The sequence below is a fragment of the Cervus canadensis genome, chromosome 1 (genome assembly GCF_019320065.1).
Source record: "Cervus canadensis isolate Bull #8, Minnesota chromosome 1, ASM1932006v1, whole genome shotgun sequence".
Classification (NCBI taxonomy): Eukaryota; Metazoa; Chordata; class Mammalia; order Artiodactyla; family Cervidae; genus Cervus; species Cervus canadensis.
In genome coordinates this window covers 14,703,258-14,724,621 of record NC_057386.1, presented here as the reverse complement: position 1 = coordinate 14,724,621, position 21,364 = coordinate 14,703,258, and the positions used below count along the sequence as shown (strand labels likewise).

Sequence of the window (21,364 nt, the reverse complement as noted above, 5' to 3'; positions counted from 1 at the left end):
ATTTTTAAAGGAAAGCTGAAAAGACTTGCTGGATGATTGGACAGAGGAATGTTAGAGTGAAATGAAGGAAGATGCCTCCTAGGTGTGTATTTTTACGACTGGGAAAACAGAGGAGCAAGGTTTTGTGGGGAAGGGGGAAAGAATCAAGAATTCAGTGTAAAACATGTTAAACTGGAGTTGTATTTTAGACATTCCAAGAGATGCTGCTGAATACAGGCAAATATTCCTAAATCTAAGAGGTGGATTTAAAGAAAAAGGTCTAAAGTAATTCTTAAGAGATTTGATACCCGAGGCAAAACCACCACTAAAGGTTCTTAGTTGACAGTTGAAAGCGACATCAGAGGAAGATGTTTTTGGCCTCTGTTTTATCTTACACTGAACAGGGGCCTGAGGAAGGGAGCCCGGATTGTGACGGCCTTGGAATCTGAAGATGGAGGTGTGTAACATGCTGAACAGTGGAAGCTGGGAAAATTAATTATGGTCATCTCTTTTGAAATGTCATGCAGTCAAGCACAATTGTTTTGGGACAATATTAAGTGGCACGGGAAAACAGGATAAAATTTAAGCACACTACAAAACAATATGAAGCCGTTTTTATCAAACGCTGTATATTTATGTAGGAAAGAGACAAAATATCTCTGGGGTGAAATTTTTATTTTTTTCAATTTTAATACACAGAGCTTGTGTTGCTTTTATGACCGGAAAAAAAGTTTTCTTCCCGAAAGAACCTCACTTAATGGTTTCGGCCCTGGCCAGCAGATTCCTAGGACCCACTTCCCGGCACTACCCCAGCCCCTTGAGGTGTGTGGCTGTTGAGACCCAGGAAAAGGCAGGCAGTGGTAAACCGCTCCTGCCTCCCGGCAAGCGCAGCCTCTGGACCGGAGGACTTGCTTGGGGGTCCGGCGGCAGAGGTGGCCACACGCCGGGAAGCGCTCAGAGCCAGAACCCTCCCCGCTTATTACGCGCTGGTGTGGGGACACGGAGGGGCAGGACGTCAGCCTCAGGAACCGCGGGGAGCTGGAAGGGCGGGAGGCAATGGGGCCCCTCCAAACGTCTTCCTAAACTCCAGCCCCAAAGTAGCCGGCGGGGAACCGCGCCAGCCCGCGCGCCAGCCCAGACTTGGGTGACTGACGGGAGGTGGGAATGTGGGCGGAGCCTCAAGCGCGAGCTGTGATTGGAAAAACTCACACCTCCCGGGGAGAGAGGGCGGGCAAGTCTGCGAGGGATGCGCAGAGGAGGGTGCTCAGGGGAGGGTGCTACGTGATTGGCTAGCAGCGGAGTGAACCGGGAGCTGTTCCGATGATTGGCAGAGGGTAGACAACCCTCCGAAACTGCTTTGGCTTCGCCTATTCGCATCCTGCGAGAGTAGGCGGGATTGGTTCATCGAGGGGTGCCGTTGATTAGCTGGCGGCTGAGAGTTAGGGTGTTGGAGAGAGCTGGGGGAGGAGGGGCGGCGGGGGCAGTGACTTCCTCCTTGTTATTGGCTGGTGAAGTGAGTGAGGGGTGGCACCAAGGGCCAGCGGCTGGCTAGGATTGGCGGGTGCTGGGATGAGTGACAGACAGGGGGGCGAGCTGCGCGACCAGCGGTTTGTTTTTCGGAGCGTTCCTGAGGTGGAGAACGGCGGCCGGACGGAACGACTTCGGGACTGAGGGACTGGCGGTCGGGCGGGCCGAGCGGCGCCGCCGAGGCCGGGCTGGGCCGAGCCGAGGAGCTCCGGGGATGTAGCGGGCCACCCTGCCCATGCCACAGCGCCCGGCTGCGGGCGGAGCCGGAGCCGGAGCCTGGGGAGGCGGCGGGGGCCCGGAGCACAGCCCGCGCCCCCCGCGCGGAGCCAGGCCCGCTGCCGTCCCCGCCGCCCGGGCCCCCGGCATGCAGCTCCGGCTGCGGAGGTGACACTCGGGCCGGAGCCGCCGCCGCCGCCATCGCCACCATGGGTGAGTGTCGCCACCGCCCCGGCCTGTGCCCGCGCTGCTTCGCGTCGCCCCGCCCCGGGCTGAGGGGAGGAGGACCCTGGGCCGCCGCCTGACAGGCATGGACAGCCCGCCCGGCCGGGGCTGCGGACCGCCGGCGCCCGCCCGCCCCGCTCGCGGCTTAGCGGCTCCGCGGCCCGGGCGGGGGTTCTGGCTCCCCCGGCCTTCAAGGGCGGCCCCGACCCGCTGAGCCCACTCGGCCGCCTCTTTCCGGGCCGCGCGGCCAGCACATCCCGAGGAAGTGGCGGCGGGTCGAGGGCCCGTGCTCGGCGGAGCAACCCTCTCCGGGCCGAGCGAGCGGGACCCCGAGCCCGAGGGCGGGGGAGCGCGAGCGCAGTGTGGGGCCCGGGCTGGAGGCTGGTGCAGGCCTAGCTGCTGTTGGGTCTTTTCCTTGATTTGCTTTTTTTTCCTGCCTGTGTCATTTCCTTCCCTTTGCTCACACAGGCCGGCCTGTGAGAGCTCCCGGGGCTTGCTCTCGAGCCCTGTGCGCGCCCCAGCGCAGGGGGGAGGGCGTGCGGGGAGACAGGCTGGGAGGTGATTAAAATGGCAATCACTGTTATCAGGCGCGCGGTTGAGAAATGCGAGCTGCACGCAGATTGCTGGAGTTTAGGAATCGGCTGCCAGTGATAATACCCATCCTACTTTTTGAAAAATCTCCTTGCAGTGTTTTACATCCATTAGTTTAATCTAGCGGTCTCCCTGAAATTATGTAACTTTTGAAAGAGAGAAACATTCACTACACAAAAGAATCTCTGTGAAATCATTTCCTTTTTAATCGATAGTTGCAATTTCTGTTGTGAAGATGTAGTCTAAGGCACGCTTTTAATGTCTTCCACACGCAGCATTTGAACTGAATTATATATTTCATGTCCTTTGTGGTAATCTAGCAGACAACTATTGGACTACATTAAGTAGCAATAACATGTTCGATGTACTGTGCTTCTCTTATTAGATCAGTTATTTTGATACGGTTGTCTGCAGTGGCAAGTTTTGCGAAGTATTTGGTATTGTCCTAATTAATCAAGGGGTAAACTTCAGTAAAGGGATCATTTGCACAGCCACTGATTCCATCTGCGAAGAGGGAACGTTAATGTTTGCTCTGCCCTATGGCAAGGTCAAGTCGTTTTTGTACGAGGTTAAGTGTTTGCTGTGTCACATTGGGCAGTTAATCTTTTGTGGCCCATCTTTACACTCTGGCTTTGAATGAATCGCCTTGTTCTGTTCCATGCTGCCCCTCTACAGTAAAGAGTGGGTTCCTTCATTTATTGGGCTGTTTCCTTCCCATGCTTTATTTCAGAAGTGCTTGCTTTTCTGGGCAAAGTCTGTGACAGTAAGCAGAAAAGGAACTCAGTGAGGCCTGGTATTTATTGAATAAATACGTAATTCAACAAGTACTCGTTGAGCATTTACTGTAAATGGGGAACATAATTCTTCTTGTCCTCCCCAGGTTTCACACATTTATCTTGTGCTCTGGAATTTGATGATCACACTAAATCTTTGAATTGATTTGTGAACCTACATTTGTGATAGTTTTTCTAATCAGTCTTTCCTTTTTATCCTGTGGGGACAGGCTTAAATCCCAAAGGGGAGTGTGAATACTTTAGGGTGTGCAGACCTCCTATTTTCCACTTTCTCGACTGCTAAATTAGTGTCCAGATGTGTTGACTACATCTCGTGCCTAATGATAAAATAGAGGTCAGCCTGTTTTCGCATTTCAAGATCATTTCAAAAAGTTTAAATGTGTGAGTATATGGAGGGACAATGATGGGAAGGAAAGGAACTATGTAGATAGGGTCCAGAGCCCCAAAGGAAAAAGGACCCAAAACTCAATATCTTCTCATTTGTTCCCATGTCAGTTTTTACATGAAGAAAGTGAGACAGAGAGGGGAAAATTAACTTGCCTGGTGGCTGCAGTATATTAATCGGCAGACAAGCTGATTTAAGAACCCCTGCCTGGCTTTCTTCAGCACTCTTCCCTCATACCATTCTCACTTTCTTTTAAGTAGATGACCTTGACATGCGCTTAGAACTAGTACTGGATTCTCTTAGAACCTGACCTTCAGTTTGCTTTGTATAGGGCTCAGCAAGGGTGTCTGTACAAACATATACACACCGGAGTCTCTCTCCTAAGTACTCGTTTCCATTTTGGTGATATAAATGATGAAAAGTCAGATTCCCAGGTTAGCATGCGTTAGTTGATGTATGTAGTCCTAAATAAGTTCGAGGGGTAATAAGGGAGAAACATAGACTTATTAATATTTTTATTATACTTGTTAAACTCCAGCCCAGTGAGGAAAGGACTAAAACTAATTTGAGTCCTTGGCCTTCAGGTTTCTTGGTTAACAGTCATATTTTCCTGAGCTGTTCTAAGCCCCAGACTCAAGCTTGTTTGACAGCTTGGGTTGGTAATGAAAACAGGTCAGATTTTATATTGGCAGTTAGCCCCAGTAACTTTCTAGTGGAAATTACACTTATCCTTGTAAATAATAGGAAATACTCTTTTTGTTTGTTTTTGGCCTTTTTTTTTTTTTGGCTTTGATATTTTGTGGTTATAAAAAAACTGGAAATTGACTGGTCGTTTTTTCTTGGTCACACCAAAATTCCCTCCTGGTTTTAGTAATCATAGTGGCAAATGCTGCTAATTACACCTGAGATTAATTTGCTAGTGCTTACTTGGGACATGCTCTAGAAATGCAATCTAAAATTTGGTGGGAAGTATTAACTGAAAAATATGTAACAACTTGGAAACATTACAGGAACGGGAACTGAGTGTAGGATTAGGATGGTGTGGTTCTGGTTTGATAACTTGATTTGAAGTCAGAATTGTTTCAAGGCTGTTGGAAGCTCCCAGTTAGACTAATCTCAGTTCAGTTTGGCTAGAATCTGACTGCCTGTGTAGATCTAAATAGTTGGCAACTGTTTTTTAATTGAAATTGGGATCATAGATTAATGACTCAACATGGCTATGTCACAACTAGACTTCTGATGTTTTACAAAATTATGGTTGGCTTTAAAACTGAATTTTAGGCATTTATAAAAAGTAAATATCAGTCCAACTGAGCATGATTTAGTGAAATACATAGAGGATAAGAAGCAGTTTTCTTGGTTCTGACTAAGCTATCCATTTTTCCTTTGCCCCTTTTATTGAACATCTCTTCTGTGTCAGATACAGTACATGTCCCTGTACATTTATTTATCCTGTATTTAAGAAGTTATAGTTAGGTAAGGTGAACCAGAAACAATAAACAAATAAGTGGTGTTATAGACACCTTGTCAAAACTGTAAAGATACATTGGATGGAGAGATCAGTTCTGTAGTTTTGAGATTGACATACATTATCTATAGTCCTCAGGCCTCAAAGGTTAATTTCATTAACTTAAAATAAAATATGATGGTGATATATGGATTCTTATGAGGAAGCAATAGCGTACTTTGTAATTTGTATTTTTAAATTTTGAGTTATCAACTAATATTGAAGGACTGTTGTATCACAGAAACAGAAAAATAAACCCCAGAATTTGACTTTGCGACCTAGCAAAGTTTTCAACCAGGGCCTTGAAGGAAAAAGGAAAAATGTTTGTTGTGAATTGAGGATCAGACCTTTTTGCTTATACTTATTGTACTAGGAGATGATGTTTGCCCAGATGGACAGGGTGGAGGAGAACCGTGTGGGTATGTAACATGTCATGGACAGTAAGGTAGTAAAATCAGACTCACAGACACTGAGTCAGAACAGGATCTCCTGATTGAGCAGTGTGATCAGATGATCTGACAAAAGTTGGGTAGAGTAGAGCATTGTCAAGATGAAGAAATCATTTAAATGAAAACAGAGATTAAATTTGGGAGTTGTATGTATGGGAAAAAGAGTGTCTGGCATCATGCAGGACAACAGTGTTTATCCAACAACATGTTGCTTCTGGAAACTTTTCTGGGGTTTTAGCCAAGGGAATTCATAAGTGGGAGTGCCTTAAGACCCTGCTTTTAGATAGAAGTAATAGCTTAGTCTGGAAGAGTGACTTCCTGCTGGGGTTAATGAACGAGGAGTGTGTTTGCCTGGCAGCCCCCACGCCTTAGGTCAGGATATCAGAAGAAAAAGTACTCACTGCTGGATAATTACGGATAGCTATCTGCTTGAGACTGCTGACAGAGCTTCCACTTTTTAAGCCTGAATTGTAAACCCTGTTTGATAGATCCCTTCTTTTTTTTTTCCCTATGAATATTCCTCACCCCTAGATCTTTAACCCCCTAATCTCTAGAATTAACTTCTTCCTTTGTGCTTCTTTCTGGTAGCTTTGAGGTGTGTCATACCACCTCCATCCTTTGGAAATCTTTTCAAGGTTATAGCATACTCTTACCTCTGCCTCAACTTGTTCACGTGTGAAGTACATAAAGGAATTATTGATTTCCACTACTTCCAATTTTCTTTTAATCTTCAGCTTCTTGATTCCCTGTCAAGATGTTTCTGCCTCTATTACCCTATTGGACCTGCCCGCCCTTGCTCTTCTTTGGTCTTAGCGTCTGTGGTGTTACTTTTTGTTTGTTTGTTTATAGTTCTCTTAAAGACTTCTGTGCTCACACATCTTCTTCCTACTCTTCTTGTTGACATGAGCATTCACTGGCATCAGTCCCTGAGCCTCTTTTCTTTTCCTCCGCTGTTCACTTGCTTTCATGTCCCTTCTCCTCCTCAGTTCATTTATAAAGCTCTCATCCATAGCTGGAACAGCTTTCTTTTTTTGAAAAAATGTTTATTCTGTAAAATTATCTATATAACCCCTTGCTACTCACGCTGTAAAAAAACTTTTTTACACATGTGTTTATGTATCCTGTCTAATTCGGTCTCTTTATTTGCATAACCTTGTGTTTGTGTGTTGTTTGTCTTTTTACCCCTAGAATTTGAGTACCTGAAAGTATCTTTCGAAACTGTCTTAATGTATAATACATGATAGGTAGTCAGTAAATGGCTATTGTTAATGATTAATAAAAATTCTAAAATAAAGTTTAGGATAGATTGTGGTCTCCAGTCTTTTCCCATTAACCTTTTTTTCCCCACTGATGATAATAGCCAGCATTTTTTCAGCATTAGGTACCATGAGGAATAATTTGTAAGGTTTTTTTTTTCCCCCCTCTTAAGTCTCACAGCAGCTCTGTGTAATGATACTTTTATTATGTACATTTTACAGATGAGGAAATTGAGGTTTAGGGAGAATAAATGATTTGTCTAAGGGCTCCTTAAAACCCAAGTCTTTCTGACTCCAAGGTCCATATAACTGCTGCACTCTAAGAAAGCTATTTGTTAATTTTTTTTTTTAAAGGAATGCATATGGGAGCACAGATAATTCAGTTAAAATCCCAATCCAGGAAGAAATGCCTGAGAGAACCACTTGATGTGCATCCCATCTTTATCCATCTCCTCAGTTTGAAGTATCAGTTTAAGAACCAGTTTGCCTCTAGAAATGTATGCAACTCTGACAAAACAGCAGATTCTATAGCTATATTTCACTTGTGTCAGTTGTCCTGGATTCCAGGAGATAGAGCCAAACCATTCCTCCAGTGTGTTCTCAGTGCTGGAACTACCAAACAACTTTATCCGTTAAGTAATGCCAGGAATTGGTTAGCTTCCTGGAAACAGAATTTGTCAACCTGATAAACTAGCTCTTATAATAGCATCATCTTATACAGAATTAGAAACAATTTCTCTAATCATACTTGTCACAGATTTGATTTGAAAAGCATGTGTGTATCTGTGTATGAATATACACATCCATTTTGTTTCAATATCTGAGTTGAGACAACTATTCTCAGTTCTAAGGCAGGTTTCCTTGATATTGAAAATTACATGCATTCTGCTGTTAGGACTATCAAGGGATGCTCCTCAGAAAACACCCCTCTCGTGCCATCTAGTCATAATCATAGTGATCCCAGTTTTCTGTTAAGTGTGTGCATGTGTCGCTCGGTCGTATCTGACTGTTTGAGACCCCATGGACTGTAGCCCACCACGCTCTCCTCCAGGAGATCTTCCTGACCCACGGATTGAACCTGCGTCTCCTGCATTGGCAGACGGATTCTTTACCATTGAGCCACCTGGGAAGCCCCCATTTACTATTATAGTTGGTCCAATAATTTTATACATATATAATATTTAATGATATATAATTTTATACTTATTTATGTTAAATTTAACATCAGTGCATGTGTGTATGCTAAGTCGCTTCAGTCGTGTTCGACTCTTTGCGACCCCCTGGACTGTAGCCCAGCAGGCTCCTCTGTCCATGGGATTTCCCGGGCAAGAACACTGGAGTGGGTTGCCATTTCCTTCTCCAATATAAATGCATATATTTATATTATTTGTATATAAGCCAGTCATTATAGTTTAGGTGTTATACTCTAGTTTTAAAATCTTGGTTTGGAGGTTAAAAAACAAAAACCAAGCAATTTCTCTTTCTTTAAGGAGCCTACAGGTAAATTGTGAGAAAATATAAAATAATTGATGGGATGTATGAGTTTTAATTTTTTAATAAGTGTCTTTGTGTAAATACCTGCTTTGTCCTCATTTGTCACCTCATTTACTTCATTCTTTTTGTACTACAACTGTATCACTCGTACTTTTGTATGTACTTTGAAGTGGAATTAGAAAGGAAGCTACTCTAATGGTGTTTTTCTTACAAGTCTTAAATCTAATTTTACTTTTCTGAGCAGGCAGAGATCTCTTCATGGGTACCCTTCTCCTTCCTTCCTGCACCTCCTCAGAGGGCAAGTAGGGCACCCGAGCAGATTTGGTCCAGGACAAGGGGAGAGGCGAATGATGCCATTGACTTCCTATGCTCCATGCTGGTCTTTCCTTTACACAGGGTATTAGAATATTTTCAAGGGACAGTGATAAAGGGCAGAAGATAGGCACACTCTATGGGTGGAGTCTTGAGCTTGCTTCTTTTAAGGTGTGCCCCAAGTCCGTAAGTGACTCACTTGTCACGAAAGCAAGTATAACAACTCATTCCTAATGTTCCTTTGCAGATCAACAGACCTGTTTATTTTTAACCTCCCACTGCTATTTGAGTGGACAAGGATCTCTTGAAGGACCTGGGAGAATTTGGCAAAACGTAGAATTGACCTGGTTTTAGGTTCTCGGTTTTGGCCAGTTGTCTTCAGTACATGAGAACTCTAGTGCTCTATGCTATTTCAAGAAAGGGGGATTAAAAGTAATACCAATGAGGCAGAGACAATGCACTGCTTGCTTGGTTAGGGAAGAAAAACAATAGAATTGCCTTTCGACTTCCCCGTGGGAAGCAGAAGGCCTATAAACTTGTAAAGAGTTGGGAAGGGGCATTCAGAGGCTAGGCTTGTGAAACAACTTCTGTTTAAAGCAGCAACCTTGTTTGGTACCTTTTAAATATGCTTTCCTACAGTACTTGAAGGATAAGTCTGTGACTGATTCTGTCTCATAATTGGTTCTCCGTGAATTCATCTTTTTACTCAGTACCCTGCTACACTGTGCTGTGTTGTTTTTCACTTCACTCCAAGTTTTCATCTATTTTTCCTGGTTGAGTTTCTCTGGCACTGGAAGAATTGGTTTGTTTGAATACCTCTCTCGCTCCCAGTGAATAGGTAGATATTGCTGCCAGAAATCTGATTGGAGAACTGTTAGAATCCATTAAAATTCAATTTGCCATAGTCTGATCTCAGTTATCCTCTTTTCACAGATAGCAAATTTATGTCATTTAGTTACAGGATCTGTCATTTCACCTGGGCAGAACTCGCTGCGTGTGAGTCATACAACTTGTGAAACTACTTTCTTTTGTGGTCCGTTTTAAAGTGTCTTAGCCCATGTGCTCTCTTTCTTTGCAGACGAGCAGGAGGCATTGAACTCGATCATGAAGGACCTGGTGGCCCTCCAGATGAGCCGACGTCCCCGGGTGCCTGGATATGAGACCATGAAGAGCAAAGACACGGGTCACCCAAATAGGCAGGTGTGTGCAGCTGTGGCTGTTAACTGACTTTGTTGGGGGGTTGGTTTCAGATGGGAAATATGTGAGAAGCCAGTGATACTCTAATACAGGTTTAAATGCTGTTGACCCCTTCCTTTCAGTCTGTTGAATGGTAGGTAAGTGATGTATACCCACCAGGTGTGGGTCATGATCTGGAGTCCCAGTGCCTTGTGCATCTGACCTTGTAAATGGAGAATAAGAGTAATTTTTTTGTTATGGGGACAGTACTCATAGAATTTTTCCTTTACTGATCATTTGGCAAATATTTTATCCAGACTCTTGATCTCCAGCTCAGAAGGTTTTTAAACAGTATATTCTCAGGAAGAATTAATTGATTTTAGTTTATTTAAATGTAGTTAGGAAGGGAAGTGTATTTAATAAAACATCATATATTCTGAAGGTAAGAATGAGTGATTTTGTTATTACTGCTATTTACAGCTGTTTCCCCTCATTAACTCAGGTAGTTGAGAGTGCCTGTTTTACTGCGAGCTGTGTGCTTTGTTAGGAACGCAGTTTCTCTTTTGTTAACATCTCAGTGTGTGTGCTGTGGAGAACTTTCTTCTCCCGGTCAGTCTTGCTGAGCTCCTTGTTTCCCGGGTCCTTTGGCAGCAGAGAGGAGTGAGTGAGGGGGAGCCTGCCTTCCTAGTGGGCACCAGAGGGTTGTGCTCAGTGTGGTTGATGATTTCCTCCTTGATGGTTCTCTTGGTTGTCAGCTGACCTTCTCTCTGCTCATCTGCACCTTGTCTACCAGTTCTTCAAAAGTGCTCTTGGTTCCTGGAGAAAGTAGAAGGGGCTGGAACTTTTTCTGTCTGAGGTCTGCTAGATGTAGCCTCCCAGAGTATTTCCTGTCCTTAGGAAAACTGGGGACCCCAAGTCCTTTTGTTTCAGTTATAGTGGAAGGAATAGTTTAAAGAGCTGCTTTTATTTTTTGTGGTTACCTTATAGAACTGGGGAGCAACAGAATAGGGCCCATTCTTGTACTGCTTTCATACATTATTCTGATTGTGTGGGTTCTCCCTTGCTGTAACATTTCTATTCAAAGCTGCTTTTGGAAGGAGCATTTTACCAGAAGTGAATCCCCTCCCCCAGGCTTGAGCCTAATGACCTCACTTTCCTTCCTGTCTTCCTATGTGGAGTGTGCTTGCTAATGCTGCCCCAGTCAGCTGATCCTTCTCCAAACGGGACTGTTAGTGTGGATATCAGTTAGTAGGTGAAAAGGGGAGGCTTTCTTGAGTTGGAAGGCCCGAAAGAACCCGGCTGAGGGGTGAAGTGGTCTGTTACTGTTTAGGAATCCTACTTAGAGGATACTAAAGCTACTATTAGAAAATCCTGATCTTTTACTGTGCCTACTGCTGTGCTTTTGGAGTGAAAGCCGTGGTTATAGAAGTAGAAGGCTGTGAAAAGGATTGACTACTATCAGGAAATAATCTTAACAAGAAATACTAGCTGTTTGGATCCATAGTTTACTTGAATATCATCAGACTTTTTCTGCAGCATGAAGGATACAGATTATTAACCTCAGTTTTTTTGTTTTTAAAGAAAAAGCACAACAGCAGCAGCTCAGCCCTTCTGAACAGCCCCACAGTAACAACAGGCTCATGTGCAGGGGCCAGTGAGAAAAAGAAATTTTTGGTAAGGAATAAAATTACCCATTAAAGGTGAAATGTGCTTTTAAATCTTGCAGTGCTCGAAGTGTATAGAGTTCATTTCTTGGACACATTGTCTTAGTGGATTTGTAGGGAGCACTGGTTACTCGTTACCTGTGTTCTGTTACCATTTCTCACAACAATATTATTCATACGCAGCCTGTACCACTGCTGCACAGTAGATTTCTGTGGTGATAGAAATGGTCTATGTTTGTGCTGCCCCGCGTAGTAGCCACTGGCCATATGTGGCTGTTGAGCAACTGAGGAACTGAATTTAAATTTTTATTCAGTTTTAATTATTTTAAATTTAAATAGCAACATGTGGCTATTGGCTATGGTCTTAGCACAACTTTATATAAGGGACTTTTGATTTGTTGGGCAAGAAATTGAGTACACGCTTGGAGATGTGTACATTCATCCTCCTTGGACAGGTCATGAGTTCATGGGTTTCTACACATTGTGATAAACTCATCAGTGGGAAACCTATCTAATAGTCTAATCCAGGGCCATGGGGTTCTGGGGGCAATGTGAAGCTGTGGAACTATCATGGCTGTTTAGAAATTGAAGCTCAAAGTTTTATGCTAACTTTAGGTAAAAGGACAACGAAAATATCAGACTAGCTTCTGCTGTTAATAAAGTCAAGGTTGTAGAGTGGTCTCTTCTGGGAAGTGTAACAGATGTTCAGCTTCTGACCAGGAGAAATATTCTTCAGCAAAATCCTGAAAGCAGAAGGAGAGAGAAAGTCTTAGTGAATGCATTTCCGAGGAAGTGTGAGTTGGGGTGAGATGGGGGTAGTGAGAGCAGTTGAGGGGAAAAGTGTTTACAGCCTGATATAATGAAAAGAGCTCAGCCTAAGAGTCTCAAGATGTTAATAGTTTGTTACTGTAGGACTTTACAGTTTACAAAGTGAATTCCCTTTTTAGAAATTCTTGTTTTTGTTTGCTTGGGCCTAGGATAGGAATAAATAGTTTTCTTATTACCACTTCTTCTACCAGAAGGTCCGTGCTTAGGAGGAGAGAGGACTGAAAGATCAAAAACCTAATGTAAATGGCTAAGAGATGCCAAATTGGTCTAAGAATTGTCACACTGGGCTAAAGATTCAGGTTACAGAGTCCTGGTTGAAAGAAACCAAGTATTTTGGCCAGTAGGAAAGGTGGTTTGTTTGGGGATAGATCGGTGCTCGTAGGGGCAAGCAGCGCTTCAGAGTGAGAAAGGTAGAGCTGAGGTTGGCGTAGCCTCCTGGGGCTCAGGCTTGGCACAGCAAGGAATGCCGCGGGAGCTGGGGCTTCACTGACAGAACTGTTTGGGACCGAGGCCTGGAAGAACGCGAAAGCCTAATTTAATATCTCTGCTTGGCAAGACTTCAGACATCCTCTTCCCTGAGTAAACAAACTAGGCGATTAATTGAAAAAAAGAGAATGATTTGAGAAGAGCTAAGCATTCTGAGCAGCTATGGAAGCACAGGGGCATGACGTGCTTGGTTATCCACCTGTTGGCTAGGAGTTAGGATCTGTGCGCTTTGTGCTGTCCCATTAGGTCCCTGGGAGCCTGCCGCCTGGTTAGAGCTGGCTGCACGTTTTTGGGTCGGTGTGGCGCATCCTAGGTGTGACTGGGGCCCACGATGGCTCTGTAGGCCATAATATGCAGACCCTTTAGAAGTCATCACTTGCAGTGCTTTAGCAACAGGTCTATTTCTCCAAGTTGGCAGCTTGGTGTACTGAAAGGAGCACTGGCCCAGAAGTCATTGAGTCGTTAATAATCCATTAACATGGAATTTTAGTTTGGAGAGTGCTGTCAACAACGACAATTAACAACAATAACAACAATAACAGCATGTGTGTTATGCTTTAAAAATTCTCAAGGTGCTTATGCAAAGGTGTTAAGTAGAGCCAGGAAGCAAACCCAGGCCTTCTGACCCCTGGTCACAGTAGTTTTCCCACGTGTAAGTCTGATGTCCTTTCTGAACCTCAGTTTTTCTGTTTACCTCTGGAAGTTGTGAGCTCATAGACAGAATATAAAGCACTTTATACGTTGGAACACAAGGTACGGGTATAAAGCGGTAGTGACTGCGTCACTTCTGTTGTCATGGAGCTGAAAAGGTTAAGGTTTTCTGCCTTTATTGGATTGACATTACTATCAATTAGATGGTCCTTTGCAGACTTCTGCAGCTAACCTAACATATGAAAATCCCAGTGAAGGAAGAAATAGAATCCTTATTACCACAGATTCCTGTTTTCCTTGAATCTTATCACAGAGGTAGGTAGAGGCTTGAACGGAGATGTTCACTAGTTGGTATTTGAGAATGAAAAAGTTGTTTTCTTCATAGCAGGCACTAGAAGGGCAGGCTCTTGGTATCAGCTCTAAAGGGGGAGAATTCTAGGAGCTGTGCTGCCAGCAGGGTCAGGGACTGAGCAGGCTGTCTTTGGCTTTTACTGTGATAGACCTGACTTTTCAGGACTTCCTTTTTCTTTCAAGCGTTATTGATAAGATAGGCTGGCTAGTTTGAAAATAAAACACAACACAGTGTACAAGTCTCATATTCTATTTCATAAGAAGCTTCCTTTTCTGTGGTATTTTATTAAGTAGCAGTAAATAATGAATATGCCATTTCATCATTGATTTATTTATTCACATCCTCACTGAATGCCTTGCGCAGTGCTAGGACTGGAGACTGAGAAGGAACTGGGGCAGGGAAGACGGTCGCTTTATAGTCACCTCTTCCACTGATCTCTTAGGACTTCTCTGAGTCACACAAATAAAATTATTTTTGATGCTCTTTTCTTCTCATTTATTTACTATCTTTGGCAAAATAAGGACTCCAGTGCCAAAGATGTGGGAGCCAGCAAAGGTACATAGCAATGTGGGGGAATGGGAGCACTGCAGAACCAGAGAGGGTGCCAGAGATGCTGGCTCATGGGGGCCTTTGCAAGGTCAGGTTCACAGACCTTTGTTTAATAAACACTTTGATTTTTTTTTTTTTTTAATTCTTGAGAATCTTCTTGGATTACATGTTCAGTTGTTGAGTTCAGACTTTGAGAAGGTCTTTTCTACTTAAGTTTGGTATTGTTGATTACTCCTGTTGTCCCTGTGGCGTTCCCAGGTTGCAGCTCAGCCTGGAGGCCTGCGCTGTCTTCTCCTGTCTGTGGCTCTTACTCTTCCTTTCACCACACTGGCTCTGGTGAGCAGGGGACTTGAACCTACCTAGACCTGAATTTTTGTACTGGTGCTTTTTTCTCAGCAGCTGTGGCATCTCTCCATTCAGTTCAACGTGAGCTTATACTCAAGCTTCTTAGACAAAAGAAATATGTTATATTCCCTGTACGCTAGGAATCATGCAGTCTTATTATAAACGAGAAATATGTGAAGAAAAGAAACTAAGGTAGGATGTGACTGTGCCTAAATACATGGTACAGATTCTGAGAGGTAAAGGAGGCCAGGAAAGTGAAAGGTGAACTTGGGCCAGAGGAGTCACAGAGTCATTTCCGGAGAAGGTGGCACTGGAGGCAAGCAGTGAAGGATGTGTAGGAGTTTAGTCAGGAGGAAGTACAGCACTCCAGGGTGGGAAACTGCATTGTTAAAGGCCTGGGGGAAGGAATGCACATGGCATATTTCAGGAAATAGGGTGGGCATCGATCTGGCTGGAGAGAGGTTCCCTTTGAGAACAAACAATGTGAGATGATTAAACTAAGTAAGCATAAGTTCCAGGGGGCTTTGAATAATAGTTAATAACTTAGACTTTATTCCATAGGTCATGGGTATTGCTGGTTACTTTTTTAATAAAGAAGGGATGTGGTGAAAGCGGTGGCTAAGATGATTGAGACTGTGGAGGCATGTGGAACGTGCTGGAAGAAGGGAGCTGAGAAGTGCAGAGGCTGCTTCAGGAGTTGAGGAGGGGAAAGGAACTCGAGGCGAGTGAGAACTGAGAGAATGGGAAGCAGTCTCATCTGGGAGTCTCTGGAGGGGAGAGTGGGGTCTTGCCATCTGCTGAGGAAGGGAAAAGAGGGAACTAATCAAGCAGAGCTCAGAGGTTTGAACTTGTAGCCAGTATTATAAGTTGCACCATTGAGAAGGGGGATTAGTTAGGGAGGGTAGCTGATGCAGACACGTAACTAGGTTGAGTTTGCAATTATAGCGGAAGACTGAGGTTGTGTGCGCAGGTATGTGTGTGCATTGCTTTTGCAGTTCTGAAATCCAAAGAGTGCTGCCAACTAAAAGGCGCTTTTTAAAATTTATGTATTTTAAAATTTCCAACTCCAAATTTCCAATACCAAATTTATGTATTTTAAAATTTGCAAACTCATTTGGCAACAAAACTTGGCCTGAATGGACACGGGGCTATTTATAGTCTTTATTTATTGCACTTATTGTGAATATTGATACTTTTCAATACAGAAACTGATTTTTGCTGTTAGCAGGTAAACCCTGAACCTCAGTGACTGTACGGCCGTGTCCAATGCAGGGAAGGAGGCGACAGTGTTCCCCACGGCCACGTCAGGACCCTGATTGAGGGTGGCCCCTCTGACCTGGAACATGTGGCTGCCAAGGAAGAGAGTGCAGAGCTCAACTTTGTCCCCAGCTATCGGTCAGAACTAGCTACAAAGCCCCAAACTAACTTCCAGAGAGGCTTAGCAGTATAGAGGAGGGCATGAAGTGTTTGTGTGTGTTCTGCCTCTGCCGTGGGAGTGCCACCTGACACCCTCCCTCTGGAGGGGCGTCACTTAACAGACAGAGCACATACCACTGTTCTGAAACACTTTTGGCTCCAAGGGTTTGGCTAAAGGAGAATGGACCTGTATTATCATTTTTTGAACACGTGTGTCAAGTACTCTTCTCATATCTTTCCCCAATTATTTCATTTAATTATTTTGATAATTCCACAAGACAGATTGTCACCGTTTTCACTTTGCAGATGAGGAAACTGGGTCACAGAGAGTCATGTTCAAGGTTACCACAGGGAGGTTATAGAGCCAGGGTTTGAAGCCAGACAACTTGACTCTAGTGCTCCATTCCTTATAAACGACTTACCTGCCTCGTTTACATGGCAGATGGATGACGTTTTGCTTGAGAAGATGGGGCTGGACATAGAGATTTGGGAATCTTCTATTTAGAGGTGACCTGATTTTGTAATTCCTACCAAGGAGAAGATGTGAGGAGAAGGAGAGAAATCCAGAGGCCAAAAGTTCAAACCTTGAGGCACGGTCACGTGTTAAGGGGAGGGGTGGGAGAAGTCATGAGGAAGAGGAACCAGCAAAGAAGCAGAAGCGGTTAGAGTGGTGGCAGGTTCTCTGCCTTGAGACAGAGTCACAGAGGCAAGGAGGACACAGCTACCAGCGCGAAGTGCCTCATAGAGGCACAGAGAACGGCTGGCAGGAAGGAATTGAATCCAGTGAGCTTTAGCGGAACTTTCTTGTCCATGGCTTGTTCTAGTCAGCCTGACAGGGGAAAACCCAGGGTTGGGAACTTGGCAGATTTGGGCACACCATGTGGTACATGGAAACCAGTCACGGGCCTGCATCCTACTCTGGAAAGGCCGTAGCCACATCAGACACAGGACTCAGAAGACTGGGCATCTTTGTTTACACTGCTTGCTAATCACAGGCTAGGTTAGTCTTGAGTAGGAGTGATTTGTGGTTTGAGGCAAAAGTTTAATTCCCTTTCTGACTGAATTCACGTCGAATAGCATTTGGATTATGTCCCATCATGAAATAAATTTAGTTCCTTTAGTCCCACAAAGGGACGGAGGGAGTTCTTTCCTAGGTTCATCTTAATATCGTAAGTCCCCCACATATGAACCTTCAAGGTGTGAGCTTTGACAGATGCGAATGTGCCTTCCCATGTTCAGTCATGTTAGTTCACATGCCTAGCGCACCTTGTCACGTGCGTGAACCCTCTACATGCAGTTGTGCTTTTGTGTGCTATACAGTACTGTATACAGTAGTACAGTATCTTTATTTCAAGCTCACGATGTGCAGAAACAAGTGTAAAAGCAGCGGTGATGTAGCTGGTGCTACTGTACTTCTCGAGGTACTGTACTATAAGATTAAAAATGTCTTATATTTTATGTTTTTTACATTATTTGTGTGAGAAGTATTATAAACCTACTACAGTACAGACTATATAACTGATTGTGTTAGTTGGGTAACTAGGCTAACTTTGTTGGACTTGAACAAATCAAACTTATGAACGTGCTCTTGGAACGGAACTTATTGGTATGTAGGGGACTTAACTGTAATAATGTTCTAGGTGAAAGGAGTGGCACCCTACCTGTAGGGACAGACAGGACTGCAAACTGTGGTGGACACATGGGGTCCTCCAGAGCTGGTGTGAAATTGGACAGTATGGGAAGCTGGAGGTGGCATGTCTGAGCGTGGCAGCGTGACGCAGACACCGTGCTTTGGAAGGCCCTTCCCATGGGAACTTCAGGGGAGGAGAAAAGGAAGACAGTGGCAAAACTGCTGTCACTCATGAAACCTTGAAGCCGCACCACTTCCTCTGCAGTGTGCCACATCTTTCCATGTGTGCATGTGTACGCTCACGCTCACACACAGTCTCTCTCACCTAGAATGCAGACCAGGTGGGGCACCCTGCCTTCCCATTCCACCTTCTCCACCTCCAACCATGCACAGCCTCAGCCAGAGCCTCCACTTACTGGTTCCCCAGGCCCCATAGCTTGCCGCAAGGTTGCCACCCTGATCTGATGCTGACTCGATTATTACTCCCATCTCCTCCGTGAGTTCTGAAAAGTGAGGTTTCAGAAGATCCTGTGATAGTTTCTTTCTTTCAGTGTTCCCATTGAAGCCCTGCATCTGTGAGTAAAATAAACCTCCCTTGCCTGTGTAACACTTAAGTTGTAGCCTATTTAGGCTTCTTTTAAAGCATTATGATCTTGAGAGAATTTATTTAACTTCACTGTAACTCAGTTTCTCCTGTAAAATAGGGATCATAAGAGTTCCTGTTATGAGGGTTAGTTTAATTGATGCATGTAACATACTTAGAACAAGGCTTAGTATATAGTAAATGCTCTATAAATGTCAGCTATTGTCATATTATTGGTAATGGATAAAGTGGTCCATATGTGAAATCAAAGGATGAGTGGGCTGTATCAGGGTTGTATTTTGAAGAGCTATCACAGTGCAGGCCTGTTACTCCAGGGAGTTTTGCTGTCCACTGTTCAGTATGTGAATTTTTGGGGGGCATGAAGCTCTTTGAGCCTCCATTTCCTTGACTTTAAAATAGTGGGTTAAAGGCTATACTTATATTTTAATTCAGTGACTCTCAAGGTGTGTTCTGGGACCCCTAGCAGGTTCCCAAGAACCTTTTGGGCATCCCTCAGGTTAAAACTATTTTCATACTAGTACTAAGATGTTCTTTGGCCTTTTCACCCTTATACTCTTAAAAAGTACACTAGAGTTTTCCAGAGGCTATATGACACATGTTATCAGAACAGTTTGAAAGCAGAAGCTGATAGGAGAATCCAGCTGTCTCCTATGAAGCCACGCATTAAAGAGTACCTACTCTCTTGCTTCACTTTTTCTTTCTTTCTTTCTTTTTTCTGGTATTTTGGCCACACTGCGTGGCACAGACGATAGTCCCCTGACCAGGAGTTGAACCTGTGCCTCCACAGTGAAAGTGCCAAATCCTAACCGCTAGGCCACCAGGGAACTCCATCTCACTTCACTTTTTAAAAAACATACAGTTTTAAAAATGTGTTTATGTTAACATAATGGTTTTTAATTATTTTTAGATGAATAAAATTTAAGTTTTCTTAGTTTTAATTTCTAATAAGGCAAATATTTGTAGATATCATATACATAAGCAAAAGCTTTTAGGGGTTTTTAGAGTGTAATTAGAGTCTTTAGAGTGTAAATTTTTAGAGTGTAAGTTAGAATCATCAGTCTGGTTCATTTGACTGGAAGAGAATTCTGGCCCTCCCCATCTCTTGGGAAGGGGAAGTCCTTTGTACACCTACCCTACCTTTCAGCTTTCTCCTTTTTCTGTCATCTCTGCCTGCTGTATGTTCTTCATCTTCAGATATCCTGAAACCCTCTTCTTTCTTCAAAGCCACAGTCTTTTGTCTGTCTCAGTATTATTTTCATTCACTGACTATGAACTCTTTCTTACCTTTATCTCTATTACTTGTTGGTTTCCTGACAATTTTAGTTTTCTTTTTCCTTTGTACCTGTTCTTCTATAATATCTCTTCTCTTTTCCTGTCATTTCTAACTCCCTCAAGTTATTTATTTGATCTTTATAGTATCTCTTCCTCCCTGATTTGTTCCTTAACCTTCTAACACTCCTTCTTTTTCTTGTTTCTGATACTTATACTCAACTCTGTTTTTCAATCAATGAATTCATTTAACAAATATTGTTAAGCACAAAGATTACATACCATTACGTGTGCTTGTCCCTGGAGCTACGGAATTAAGAGAGGCATGATCCCTGTTCTCCCAGAGCTTATAGGGTGCCCTGATGGTCATCTAGGCTAAAACTGGGGACATTTATGAGGTATTTGTCCAGGGTGCCACTCTACTCCCACTTAGGGCAGCCGTGATAGGATAGTGGAAATCATTGGTACCAGTGGCAACCATTTATTGCATGTCTACTATGTATTAACTTACATTTTCTTGTTTAGTTCTCATAACAACTCTGTGAGTTAGGTATATTTAGCCCTATTCTGCAGATGGAAGAACTAAGAGTTACAGAGGGTAAGTAACTTTGTTGTGGTTGTATAGCTAGAATTATCACTATGAAGAGTTCTTTTTCTGTTTAGTTACGTCAGCCAAAAAGGAACGGTATCCTGGCCCGGAGGTGGTGACATAGTGGGAGCAGCTCCAGAGCCAGTTGTGGAAATAGAGCTTGTGAACTTAGAGATGACATGTCAGAGCAGAGCTCCTGGGCTGGGCACCCCCGAGGGTTCTTGTCCCAAGAGCTTTGTTGCCCCGGAGGTTAGAACTCAGTGACAGGAGTGCCCATCAGGGCAGAGAAGCTTCAACAGGAGCCTTCAGGGATGCTGCCTAATGTTGCTGAAGGACTGCCTGAGGCTACCTGGGTGGGGCAGGAGTGACACAGGCTAGAAAACCCGCTAACCTGTCTATCCTTTCTTTGGCAGAGTGACGTCAGAATCAAGTTTGAGCACAATGGGGAGAGGCGGTAAGTCTGTCTTCTGATGAGTGGATGTGTAATGGGTGCCCCATTTCTCAGAAAGCGTGCAGCTTGTGGGAGCCATCTCCCTGGAGTGATTCCTGTGGGGTCCCTGGCCGGGTAATGGGGTTGATGGGGCATAAAGGGGAATGTTTCATCCTTGGTTTGGCATATTGACTGAACCTTGTTTCTGGTCTTAAAGCGTCAACTGCTAATGTTTTACCCTTCTGCTCTTGTTCTGCTGCTGTGAGGTCCATCATTGTGCTAGGGGAGGAAGTCAGAGCTCCAGCTCCACTGAGTCATAGCTTCCAGACACGCTGACCCTGTGCCAGCTGTGGGCATCAGAGAGAGAGGAGGCTTCTCCTGTGACGTGCTGCCATTCCTGTCCTGAAAGAGTGTCCCTGGTTTTGTCCGCATCAGGGGTCATGTTGGGTGAATTGGAAGTTTCTTTAAAATGTCTCTAGGTCATGGGAAGCTACATTAAGTCCCTCAGTTGTGAAAGATTTCAGCTCATTTGAGGACAGAAAAAGAGAGAGTTGTCAGTCTGCATTCTGTGTCTTACCTTGGGGAAGTGAAAGTACTGTTACAAAACCCTTGTATCCTTTTTCCATTGTCAATATTAAGG

At 44.0% G+C, this 21,364-nt stretch overlaps 1 protein-coding gene across 4 annotated transcripts in view; it reads left to right on the top strand.

Moving 5' to 3' along the window:
* The first annotated feature begins 1,467 nt into the window (after window positions 1–1,467).
* Window positions 1,468–21,364, top strand: part of MAP3K3 (mitogen-activated protein kinase kinase kinase 3) — a 59,189-nt gene continuing 39,292 nt past the window's right edge. The window contains exons 1-4 of one of the 4 annotated variants that reach the window (XM_043464977.1): window positions 1,468–1,935; window positions 9,814–9,935; window positions 11,493–11,585; window positions 20,708–20,748. In XM_043464977.1, the coding sequence (XP_043320912.1) occupies window positions 1,932–1,935; window positions 9,814–9,935; window positions 11,493–11,585; window positions 20,708–20,748 (260 nt within the window). In that variant the 5' untranslated portion in view covers window positions 1,468–1,931. The remainder of the gene's footprint in view (window positions 1,936–9,813; window positions 9,936–11,492; window positions 11,586–20,707; window positions 20,749–21,364) is intronic. The other 3 variants (XM_043464969.1, XM_043464993.1, XM_043464984.1) reach the window with 3 other exon arrangements.